Source organism: Phocoena phocoena, chromosome 16 (genome assembly GCF_963924675.1).
Source record: "Phocoena phocoena chromosome 16, mPhoPho1.1, whole genome shotgun sequence".
In the NCBI taxonomy this organism is placed as follows: domain Eukaryota; kingdom Metazoa; phylum Chordata; class Mammalia; order Artiodactyla; family Phocoenidae; genus Phocoena; species Phocoena phocoena.
In genome coordinates, this window is record NC_089234.1 from 56,074,685 (window position 1) to 56,087,912 (window position 13,228).

General features: G+C 44.0%; 1 protein-coding gene across 25 annotated transcripts in view; it reads left to right on the forward strand.

Annotated features, from left to right (window-relative positions):
- The window catches only part of KCNMA1 (potassium calcium-activated channel subfamily M alpha 1), a 752,929-nt gene that overhangs the window by 507,712 nt on the left and 231,989 nt on the right, over nucleotides 1-13,228 (forward strand). For all 25 annotated transcript variants that reach the window (XM_065894779.1, XM_065894755.1, XM_065894756.1 and 22 more), the window contains one exon: nucleotides 7,787-7,862. In XM_065894779.1, coding sequence (XP_065750851.1) covers nucleotides 7,787-7,862 — 76 coding nt within the window. The remainder of the gene's footprint in view (nucleotides 1-7,786; nucleotides 7,863-13,228) is intronic.

Consider the following 13,228-nt stretch of genomic DNA (forward strand, 5'->3'; position numbering starts at 1 on the left):
TTCTGATATGTTGTTTTTATTATGTTATATGTATGTTTCTTACTATATATGTTATCAGGTTTCTCTGCCTTGCCAAGTTAATTTCCAACAGAATATCCACTTTTCGTCTACCATCGTTTTGTGGTTTTCTGTTAACGTGCTGTAGTTTCTCTTCCCTTCTTCCTGCCCTTGTGGGATTTTGCTATTTCCCCCGCCCCCTTCATATTATTTTAGTGAAGTTTTGAGAGGAGGCAGAGATAAATCATTCTGTCCAGTCTGTTAGGGTTAACCAGAATGCTCTGGCTTCTTATTTGAATTCACAGATGAATTATCTATGTTGGTATTTTATGTAGAACTTTAGCATCACTAATCTTAGCTTATTTTACTTTTGTGTTTTGAGAGGCAGTTTTTGGTACCAGGTTATGATTATTTTATAACAAGTTTAATAGCTTTGCCTCTTTTTGTGTATCATGGAATAGTTTAGAGTTTCATTAAATTGTAAATGTTTTTAAAAATTTAATAAATCACATGAGTGCAAACTCTCTGAGGGGAAGATATTAATAAAACTTTCAATTTATATCTCAATTATCATCCTGTCATGGTTTTCTTTTTTGTGTGTATGAACTTACAAAGTTTACATTTTTTGGAACGTCATCCCTCTCAGTGTGGATTTCAAATCTTATTAGCCTGAAGTTGTGCATGACTTTATTTTCTATTTGTTTCTTTTTTTTTTTTTTTGCGGTACGCGGGGCTCTCACCGCCGTGGCCTCTCCCGCTGCGGAGCACAGGCTCCGGACGCGCAGGCTCAGCGGCCATGGCTCACGGGCCCAGCCGCTCCGCGGCACGTGGGATCTTCCCGGACCGGGGCACGCACCCGTGTCCCCTGCATCGGCAGGCGGACTCTCAACCACTGCGCCACCAGGGAAGCCCAGTCTATTTGTTTCTTTATTGGATAAGCATGTGTTTTGTTTGTTTTATTGTTGTTATTGTTTGCCCCCATAAAATGATTTGAAAATTTTTACCACTTTTAATCTTTATTAGTTCTCTGATTATTCAAGTATAAACACTAAAGTAGAAATCATCTTTTCTTCTGTGGTTGTTAAGACTCCTTTTTTCCTAAGATCTTGAGCTGAATGCATTATTTTATAAGTAATCTATTATTATACTGTGGATTTTTTCTAATTTATAGTTAGCCAGTATGTTCTTTCAAAGTAAAGAGACAGGGCTTCCCTGGTGGCGCAGTGGTTGAGAGTCCGCCTGCCGATGCAGGGGACACGGGTTCGTGCCCCGGTCCGGGAGGATCCCACGTGCCGCGGAGCGGCTAGGCCCGTGAGCTGTGGCCGCTGGGCCTGCGCGTCCGGAGCCTGTGCTCCGCCACGGGAGAGGCCACAGCAGTGAGAGGCCCGCGTACCACAAAAACAAGTAGAGACAGGGTGCTTAATGGATATAGGACTGGTTTTAGATTACTCAAGCGATTACTCAGGGAAAAGGCAATTTGCTAACTATTTGGGGAAAAAATAAAACTTGGTCCCTTTGGCCCACTGTTAACCAAAATAAATAAATACGTCAAGATGGATTTACAAATTAAAGGTTAAAAGAAGAAAAGATACCCTCAACGGGTGGTTCCCACACATGGCTGCCCATTAGAGTCATGAGGGGCGTTCTAAAAAATTTCTGCACCCAAGTTGTCACCCAGACCAATTAAATCAGAATATCTGAGGGTGGGAGATAGGCACCAGTGTTATTCCAGAACTTCCAGGTGATTGCAGTGGCAACAAAGTCTGGGAACCCGTGCCCTGCAGTTTTGTTTTCTCAGTTTGGTCTCTGACCAGAAGCGTCGGTGACATCGTAGAGTTGGTTAGAAATGCAGAGCATCAAGCCCCATCTCAGACCCATGGAATAGAGTCTGAATGTTAACAAATCCCAGGCGATTCATGTGCACATGGAATTTGAATAGCTGGCCTCTAAAGCAGGCTTAGCAAACTAGGCTCCATGGCCTATTTATCTGAATAAAATTTTACTGGAATACAGTCACGTGCATTCATTTACATGTCATTTACAGCGGAGTGGGTAGTTGTGATAGAACCTAAAATATTTACTTCCTGCTCATTTGTAGAAAAAGTTTTCAGTGCTTCTCAACCGTGATGGCTCATGAGGATCATCGAAGAGCTTTAAAATTCCCTCTGCCTGGCTGTACCTCAGACCCATTAAGTCAGAACTGGGGAAGAGGGCGTGAGACCAAGGTATCAATAATTCTTAAAGCTTCCCAGGTGATTTAGATGTGCGGCCAAGGTTCAGAACTCGCACCCTGAAGGTACAAAGAGAAAATGTCCATGCATTTTAAAAATCTGTTTTTTCACGATGGAGGTGGCCATTTTAAAATTTTAAAGCAAAGCAACAATGATGGAAGTCTGATATATTTGACCGTATAACAAACTTTGGAATTCAGGGAAAAAAACAAAACAGAACACCTTAAGCAAAATTTAAGACTTAGGAAAGAAAAAAAAAAACTTTGAGCAAAATTAAAAGAAGAATGATGAACCGTGGGATAAAATATATAACATATAATATTCTCATTATGAAAGAGCTCAAATATAATAAAAGAATAAGATGAACCCACAGGTAATCTGGCAGAGACTATTATAAAGCGCTTTAGAGAAGAAAATAAAATGACTGATAATTATGTGAAAACACAGTTAACTTCATTTGTTAACCTAGAAAAGCAGAATAAAACAGTGATGGGCTCTATTTGGGGTTGGTTGAGGCCTATCAAAGTGGGACTCCTACTTTCCCTCCCTCCCTCCCTCTTTACTCCATCCCTTCCTTTCCCTTCCTTCTTCCTGTCTTTTCTTAATCAGAATACTCAGTCTGATGGGGGTGTAGGCGAAGGGCATTTCCCTATGGACGGAAATGCGAATTGCTAGGAGAGTTTGGCAAGATGATCGCAAGTGCTCTAAGTGCTCCCTTGAATGCTGATGTTTGGAATCGGAACTGACTGACCAAAGGCTGTGCCAGGGCAGTGGTTACGAGCTTGGGTTTTGTGGCGTTACATAAATTTGGGTTGAAATTTGTGCTGTGCTGCTTACAAACTGTGTGCTGGACACATTCTCCAGTCTGTGTATCCTTAGCTATTTTCTTCGGTTGTACGGATTAAATAAGATAGAGCTAAAGATTTAGGCATGTAGAAATAATTAAAAATAGCAGATGATCAATCGTAATAGATTTACATCATTGTCAACATCATCATTTTACCAATAGTTGAAAGTAATAATAATACCACTTTTCTAACCAATACAAAGTACAGAAGGAGAGAGAGAAGTCCATTTTTATTACTTGACTATATAATAGAGAGTATTGATATGTAGAGAAGTTTACTATTTTTTGATAGTTTAAAGGAACTTGCTCATGAAACTATCTAGACTTTTGGAGAGCATGATTAATATGTTATTTTCTTCTTCACAACTCTGTTATAGCCATTTTCTATTTCCTAAAAAACAATTTTATTTCAGAGATTTTAAATTATATAGAATAAATAATAAGAATATAGTGTTGTAAAGCAAAGGAGATGAATAATTTGTCACTTTGGCATTGCCCATCCCACTGCTTCCTTTTCTTGGCCTCTTTATGGAGTCTGAGGTTGCTGTCTATCCTCTTTCAGGGCCTCTCTGTGTATAGCAGCGTGACCATTGGTCAAGGCTCTTTCCTGGTTAGGCTTCTTCATATTTCCTAAGAGTGTCAGCCCTGGCCTCTGTCAGGTGAACTTTCAGAGTCATGGCTTTTCCCTTTAGAAAACAGTGTGTAGCCTCAGAGTTCCAAATGCAGAGCCTCTAACCTTTAGCTCTCTGCCATCTAATTCTCAGAAGTCTGATTCATTCAGTTCAATTCAAGCAAGTAGTTACTGAGTATCCACCTTATGCAAGGCACTATTTTAGGTACATGGGATACAGCCGTGAACACAATAGACATCAATCCCTCCCCTCCTAGAGCTGGTGCTGTGGATAAGGAGACAGAAAGTAAACTACATAAATAAGTAAGATGCTCGTGCTTTATTCTGGGGAGAAAAATAAAGCAGTCAAGCAGAATAAAGAGTTTTTTGGGAGGTGGGGGTGGGGCTGAGGGGGGAGTTGCACTTTTAGACAGAGTAGCCAGGGAAGATCTCCCTGAGAAAGTTATGTTGATGAAACGCGTGAAGGAGGTGAGCGAGGCCATCATGTGGCCATTTGGGAAGGAGCATTCCAGGTAGAGAGAAGAGCACGTGCAAAGGCCCTGAGGCAGGAGCACCCGGACACAGTCAAGGATCACTGAGGAAGACGGCCAGATCAGAGGCAAAGTGGTATGAGTGAGGACAAGAGGCCAGCAGGTCCAGAAAGAATGAGGGCTGGCCTTGCTTTAGACTCTTGAAGGACTTTGACTTCTACTTTGTGTGGAATGTGGGCAGTGGAGGATTTTGAGCAGAGGAACGGCATGATCCATTTTACCTGGTAACAGGCTCACTCTGGCTACTGTGCTGAGAATAGACCACAAGTGGTCCAGGGGAGAAAGCAGTTCGGGAGATGCTGTGAGCTGTGGCCTGAAGGATAGACACTTCAGACCAAGCAATTCTCCAAAGTGTCTGGCTTGATCTGAGGAGAACATGTAGACTGAATTTTTTTAGCCCTATGTAGAACTTTTTTTCTCATTTGCATTAGTGAAACCCAGTGCCCTGACCGTGACCAGCGCGAGGCAGTCAAATAAACAAAGCCCACCGTTGTTCAGCCCGTGAGAACGTTGCTCCTGCATCACCCCAGGCCCCTCTGGCAGGCAGACATTTCTCTTGAGTCCCCCTCCTGGGATAACCTCTTCTCCTGAGAACCAGCTTATTTTCCTCCTTTGTCAATCTTAGAGTGCGTCCCTGCTTGCTTTCCTTGAGAAAGAGCTCAGACCTAGATCTACAGTTTACCTCTAGCGAGAGGATAGGACCTTGTGACTGCTGCATTCTTTTTTTTTTTTCCTACCTTTATTTTCATACACCTCAATTAAAAGAAAAGTTTTTATTCTATCTTATTTTTGTGAGTCGCTTTAAAATATGACAAACAACAAACCAATAGTGCAGGATGCAAAAGGCATTTCTTCACGATGAAAAGAAAGAAATCCCATTCAAAGCGTGGGCCATTTGTATTCAATTTTTGTTTCCATAAATGAAAGTTCTCTCTCTCTCTCTCTCTCTCTCTCTGTCTCTCTCTCTCTCACTCACACACACACACACACACACACACACACACAATTTTTCAGGATGAAACTATTAGCGGCTAATATGTTACTAAAGCATCCTTATATCCCTGACTGGTTTCAGTACTCACTGCCAGTCTGTTTCTACCCCGAGCTTCTAAATGTGTTATTTTACCTCCCAGCAACATGTGACAGTGATGCTGCAGTCAGATCAGCCATCCAGGTGGGGCTGGATGCTTCGGACCAACAGGAGAGTTTATTAATTCACTTTCCAGCCTGCACCACCCCCCATTCTGATTAGTAAGACTTAACGAACTTCTTTGCAAATGTTTTGTTCGAACAGTATATTTTCTGAGAACTTGGATGTTTGAAAGTATTTTTTGTTGCCCTTATACTGTTGAACAACTACTTGACAGGGCATAAAAATCTTGGGTCAGACTCTCCTTGTTTTAAAATTCTGCGTGTTGCACAGTCATTGCTTAACACTTCCTGTTATGTAATGAGATCTTAATTGCCTTAATGGCAACCCTCTCCTCACCCTGACACTTTTTGATTTTTATATCTTCATTTATTTTAATACTTGAAATTTGAAGGGAAAAACAATAAGATACTTCTTGGTGTCAGTCTCTCAGAGCTAATCATTCATTTTGCCTTTTAATCTCGAGTCATTTTTTTCATATCCAGAATGTTCAATCCTGTGATGTCCTGGCCGCTACTTATGATCTATGTGTTGTTTGCACTTCCCTTTGGAACACATTTTATTCATAGGTTGGATCTCTGTGATCTCCACTCCATTGCTGTTATCTTAAGTTCCATCTTTTGTCTTCCCGTTTCTCTGCCTTGTGAGATGACCTCTCCATTCTGTCCTCTGCACCCCGTTGTTAGCAGTGTGAAGTCAGCCTTTCATCAGCTCAGTTAGGACTGGGTTTTTGGCTCCTGAGACTTTTATTTCATCCACATCCCTTCTCATCTCTGCACTTTCTTGTTGAATAAAAGTAATATGAATATCATTCAGAACAGAAGGCAGATGTTTTCTGAAAAAGTCTTCTGTCCGTGAAGGTAAATCCTTTTAGATGAGAAATTTTCCTCTTGAGCCATATCCTTTTGTCCCTCTTGAGCAGTGGGGTTTTTCCGTCTGTGGGCTTTAAGTTAGTTTTTCCTTGTCACCTTATGCTTGAACAAGGAGTAATCTAACTGAGCCCAATATGGAGCTGTTTAGGGGAGAACTTCCGGTCTGTCTCCTTTCCTTGATTCACCCTGGGGTCTCGAGAGAATCACCACTGCTTCTTCCCACCACTCTGCACGCCTCCCCGCTTTACTGCCTCACATACTGGGCCGAATAAACTCTCACCCATGGACATCGAGCTGCCCGTCCACAACTTAGCCCACTCTGTGCTCAGCTCCACACATGGCACATGTGGAAGCTTAATAAAATGCTTTGAATCCCCTTGGGAGTGAGTGTGATATTGAAAGTGTCTCAAAGCTGTAATAAAGTATTTTGTAAACAGTTTTCTTGCACAACTGCCAAGATTCAAAGCCCATGAGTCATTCAGATTGTTTCTGACTCACAAATTTGATCTCAACAGAAATACATTTTACCCATGGCTATTAAAACACGACAATAATCTGTATTTTCTTGAATCCTCAACTGTGTCTTCCTTCCCCATTTCCCTCTCTCTCCTGCTACATAGAAACACTGGCTCTTCTTCTCCATTCAAGAGAGGTTGCTGATTTAGAATGGAGAAGCCTGTATCTTGACACTCAGTAAAAGTAGAATTTTATAAGTCGTGAATCCTGAAGTATATGGGGTGTGATATCTTAATGATTTGATTTTTTTTTTTGATTGGAAGAAAAATATAGAACCTTGTGGGAAACAGATAACACAGTGAGCTATACTCTTCATTTTATCAGAACGGCAGATAAAGATTGAAAAAAAAAAAAAGAAAATCCACCAAAGAGGTGAGGTTATCTGACTTGTTCCTAATCTGCTCTTAGCACAAGGGTTACCCTGAGCTATTCCCAGTATTTTTCAGAGACAGAATCCTGTCAGACAACCATGTAACTTAGAAATAGTGCTTTAAATCAGAGATGGGGGGCTTCCCTGGTGGTGCAGTGGTTGAGAGTCCGCCTGCCGATGCAGGGGACGCAGGTTCGTGCCCCGCTCCGGGAGGATCCCACATGCCGCGGAGCGGCTGGGCCCGTGAGCCATGGCTGCTGAGCCTGCGCGTCCGGAGCCTGTGCTCCGCAACGGGAGAGGCCACAACAGTGAGAGGCCCGCGTACCGCACAAAAAAAAAAAAAAAAAGAAAAAAATCAGAGATGGACGCATGAGAAAGCTCAGTAAAGTGGGCTCTGCCCACCAGAATATCGTCTGCAGTGGCTCCATACAGGGCCCCTTTAATGAAACAGTCAGGTTACCAGCTGAGATTAAACCAGTCAAGGACCAGGAGGAAGAGCTACATCCACGGTACGGGATGTTTCATTCCTCTGCAGGGATTTCGTATCCCATTAACCTTGGCAGCTGTAAATCCAGCGGCAGCGTGTGCACGTTAAAACCACACATTGCAGGTAATGCATCTCTATTTCATTTCTCTTTCCAGGGTTGAGATTTTTAAGAGCTCTCAGGCTGATCCAGTTTTCAGAAATTTTGCAGTTTCTGAATATCCTGAAAACAAGGTAAGATGTTCTTTCTCATATTTTTTTTTGTCGTTCTGGTCCCCAGTGCCACGTTGTAAATATCAGGTGTTGTGTACTTTCGTCACAATGAAGTTAGAGTTCTCTTATGCACAGAGAGAGTGATCTAACACAGAAACCCAGGGGAGGCCTAGAGGTAGGGTCTTCTGCAGGGCAGGGACTCTATGGTAGAGAGAAAGAAACAGCTGTGTATGGGGGGAAGTAGAGACAGTTTTGGGGGACCTTGTGGGGTTGCTTGGACACTGGCTGCAGCACCATGGAGAGAGGTGCACAGTGGGTGAGGGATAGGTCTGCTCATTGATTGGGAAGTCCTTGCTCCCAGGTTTTAAATCACCCCTTTATTACATCACTAACTAAGAAATTGAACCTGGCCATAAAAGCAATGGAAGCAATGCTCTTTGAGAGGCAATCACAGACCTCATACGGCAAACAGAGAATCATCTCATTTCAAAGTACATTCTAGTTGTTCACTTTATAGCCCGTGTAGCCCCTGGGGCTTGCTCTGTGAATTGCCTTCTGGGGGATATCTAAAAACCGCCCGCCGAATGCACCATGACTACTTCTGTTAACTGTATTATGATCTGGAAAACACTACTGGACCAGGAGAAAAAAAAACCCCAGAGACCCCTTTCCTGAGGACCTGCAGGTTCTCAGAGCCGGCCGGAAACCAGGGCTGCCTTGATGAATAAACTAATAAAAGAGGTTGGACGTCCTTTAATGGAGAATAAGTACAGGTCATAAATTTCTCTCATAGGAAATTACACTTTGAGAAGCTCACTGCTAATGTTCCATTTCCTCTTTGCTTGGCCTTAACGTGTTTGATAAATGATGAAAAACAGGACATCTCTATATTTGTGATTTGTAATTAATACACCTGCATTTGGGGGGGAGCTTGGATTCAGCATTGTTTTCCCAGTAACTGAGGCTGGGACTCAGCTTCCTGAATATGTCACATCCAACAAATGTGACAGGCTTTCCTCTTCGGGTCTTAGTGTGTTTTGTTTGTTTTCGTTTGTTTTCATTTCACATTGGTTTCCCCTTGCTAACTATTCATCTACGTGAATGGGGGAATAAATTCACTTCCTATTAGTCAAGTTAAAAAGAAAATAAGCGTTGAATGCCATGGAAATCTTCTACAGTGTGTCCCAACACCCTTTACTTTCATTATCCCGGGGTCAGAATTGGTTGGCGCTCCATTTAATAGTGTATACTATTATTGATATAGAATGAATATCGTTATTCTTCATATTTCTTCTGAGTGACAGTAACCTTCATTTCTACCTTTCTATGACTTTTCTATGCAAGGGACTCATATTCCTCTTGAAATTAAAATGGTCAACAAAGCTAGCAGTCCTCAAGTTTTGCCTGTATCATATTTGCTCCACTACACTGTATGTTTACGGGTAGACTTGGTGAGGACCCAGTGGCAATCCCAGGAACTGTATTTAAGAGATACTTGTGGGGACGGTGTTACGTGGAGTCATCCACACTGTCTAACCTGGTATAGTGTCTCTTTTTCCGTTTCGAGTTTACTTGTTTAAGGGGGCTTTCAATCGTCTGACGCCAGCATTTTAAGAAGGTGCCATTACTCAGGAATAACATGGAGAGAACTGTGTTCTCACCTTCCTCGTACTCCATATGGATCTTTCCTGGACTTGGGAGAATGATAAGCCATCTGAGTAAACTATCTTTTTTTTTTTTTTTTTTTTTTTTTTTTGCGGTACGCGGGCCTCTCACTGTTGTGGAGCACAGGCTCAGTGGCCGTGGCTCACGGGCCCAGCCGCTCCGCGGCACGTGGGATCTTCCCGGACTGGGGCACGAACCCGTGTCCCCTGCATCGGCAGGCGGACTCTCAACCACTGCGCCACCAGGGAAGCCCTGAGTAAACTATCTTTTTCTAGGCTTTTGCCAAGAGACCCGCCAACTTCCCGTTCCTTGGAAAAGACTCCTTTCCTCTGGATGCAGGAAATAGCGCTAGCATCCCTGGGGAAACATTCCACCTGATGACTCCACAATTATGGGGGTTCATTCTCCCAGCGCAGAGGGGGAAAATCTGAAGCAGCGAGTGAGGGAAAGAGGTGACTCTACGTTGGGAGAGTCACGGGGTGGCAGGCTACTGGGATGTCTGCCATCCTAAGCCCCAAACAGCATTTCCCCAAGCACCCCACTTCCCACAGAATTAAGCTCCTTGTCTTACGGGAGGGTGGTTTCCATGACAACCACACACTTGGATTGTCCCAGTTCCTGTCACAACCAGGGACAGCATCAGGGTGAATTCAAGCCTGAATTGAGCCCCCATTTGTGCAGCAGCGACATGGGTGCCAGGATTGAGTCCTACTTTCAGAGAGCTCCTGGGGGAGGACTGACCCACAGTGTGGTTGGTGCTGAGGGTACAGGTACTCCCAGGGCTTGGGAGGCATGGAGGAGAGGGATTAAGTGGGGCTCGGCATAAGTGCGAGGCAGTCAGGGATCTTTTCAAGGCAAAGGGGGTGTCTTCGGTGAGCCTTGTAGAAAGCCAGGTGTCATTCTGGTGGTGTTGGAGATTAGGCGTGTGAGAGGGAAGGGTGAGTGGGGTGACTTCCGATCAAGGAAGCTGCAGGAAAGCACGTAGAACATGGCTCTTGGGGGAACGTTGAGTAATTCTGTGCTCTTGGAGACTGGGGTTTCCATGGTAGGAAAAGAGAAAGATGAGATTAGGAGAGCAGGGAGAGGCCTGATCACCAGGCACAGACGGGACCTTCATCTGATTGTGGGAACTCAGGAGGTCTAGAATAGCTCTCTGAGCCCGTTCGCTCTCCAGCTGCCTGGCTGGTCACGGCCCCTTCCTTCTGGGAGCCCCAGGTACAGATCCCGCAGGCTCTGCCGCAGAGAAGCAGAAGCCTTGGTCCTTGTAGGGCTTTGTACCTTGAGGGATTTTCTGGTAATGCCTCTGTACTTTGCTGCTTTCACAGGGACCTTCCAGGAGGGTGGGTGGAGCCCCATCATCATCTTTCCGGGGGTTTTGTATGACTTTCTCCAGCGGCCAGTCCCCAGCAACCTGGGGTATTGGATAGCGGTGGAGACATTGAAATGTGATTTGAAATAATGATATGAAATTGTGGTTTCATGTTCCATTCTTCGGCTGCCTCTCCTGGCCCAAAGTGGGAAGAAACAGGGCAGAGAAGTATATGGGGGGGGGGGGTGCGGAGAGAAAGAGAAAGAGGGGTGGGGAAAGAGGGAGACAGAAAGGATGAAGAGGAGATCAGGAAAAAGATGACAGAGTGAACAGGATGACAGAGAAAACAGAGAGTCACAGTAACGGGACAGCGTCAGGGTCATTCCCCAAACTGCCAGCCAACAGAAGGGCCTCAAAGGCTCCATGTCCTATAAATGGCATATTGAAGGGGCCACTGGGAGACCTCGTGCCACTGTCTGAGCTTTTGGGAGTTCCTCCGTTGCCCAGCACACTGGCAAGCAGCCTCGTACAGTCAGAGCAAAGGAAGCAGCTCTGTCTAAAGGCTGTCATTCCATACCTCATTTAATGCTGATGATGGAGATATAGATACTTATGATGGGGACATGGGGCACCTAGTGCTTTTTTTTTTTTTAAAAAAAAGGTAGTTGCCTTAACTGTTTCCTCTGATTATTAAAGTGTAGTGCAAACATTTCAACAATATAGGAAAGGATAAAGCACAGTTTCCTCTGCACCATCGATGGTTGAGATAACCTCACTAATATTCTACCATGTCACTTCCATTTCCCACATAGCATGCCACTCTATGTATGTACCATCATTTACCTAAACAACACATTTATTTTTTTTTGACATTTTGGAAACTGAAATCACTGCACTACATATATTACCTCAGGAACGGCTCCAAGGTTAAAGTTCTTGAAAAGAGTAATCTGTGTAGAGACTGCAGGCAGAGGCCACATCGTGAAGGTTCTCAGATGTCGTGGGTTTGACTCAGCAAGGAAGAGTTGTTGAGGGGTTTGGGCAGGAGAGGAACATGGTCAGATTTACATTTTAGGAAGATCCACTGTTCCACCAGTTGTATAGAGAGTGGGTCTAAGACATCTAAGCCACAGACCGCGAGACTAGTCACGAGGCAGTTGTCCAGGCAAGTGGTACTAGGGGCTGGCCTTTGGAGAAGAGGGAGAGGGATGAAGAGAGGTGTAAGGGTTAGAATTGACAGGACTTGATTTTGCTTCGCTCTGTGTCTTATAGTTCAGGCCATTCATTTCCGTGGGGTACAGAGCAGTTGACTTTGAGGGGATTGTACACCTGTCCAGCAAACGTAACAATAAAACAAAATAAGGGCATTGGCACCTGTCTCTATTCTCAGCCAGAAACAAAGAGGAAAATCCTCGTCAAGTAGAACGGAGATGAATTCGTATTGCTTTTTGGAAGGAGGTGATGTTTTCAGTCTCAGCCCATACATGTCTTGTTCAATACACTGAGAGCAGAGATGGCCCTCAGTGGTTCTGGGTTTTCAGCTATAATCTTGGAAAAAGACAGACGTTCATTCTTCCAGTATCTACAGAGACAGACTCTCTCTCCCAATATCTACGGAGTCCTAAAGAAGGTCTCTGATCTATAAGAACAGAGAAGTCTCTGTGCCTGCCCGTGGACCATGATTCACTGTGTCCACTGATACAAATTACTCTAATGGCCGGTGAGAACTCATGGGGCAGGACCCAGAAATGACCATGGAAAACACAAAAATGAAGTTAGGTTCTCATGCTAACGTCACAATCTATCCCTTATCCTGAGGGGGGCTAGAACCTGAATAGTTCCAGTCATTCTAACCATTGGGAACTTGCCCTTTGGTCCAGACCCCTGGGCTTGGCCGTGAAGTCTATGACTATCTCCAGTGGCCTCTTGCCATGCAGAGCCCACAACCCTGTCCTGCAACCCCTTCCCTCTTTCCAAGGAGCCCTCCTCAGCTTGGTGAGGTTCAAAGTTCAGAATATGGAGAAAGTCCACCAAGAGTTAATCTTGTGTCTCTTACACAGAGCTTGTAGATGATTGCCTGGTCATAGAGTTTCATTTGAAAAGCAAATTCCTAATACTGGGCATCTCTAGTGATGCAGATGCCATAAAAAATAATCAGATTTCAGTGCTAAATAGGGACTCTTTCAGCAACAATGATTAAATGTTCTCTACACAACAGAGAGCTCCCTTAAGGACTATTAATATCACTGTGACAATCAGAGATTAATAATCACCATATAAGGTCATTTTTCCAAAGCACCGTGAGGCTCGGAGGCTCCAATAGTTGTAATCTCTCAAGAGGGCCCCACATGGTTGTCGGTGGGACACGGCTTTGTCAGTCTCCAAGGATCCAGGGCTGTGTAAGTGAATCACC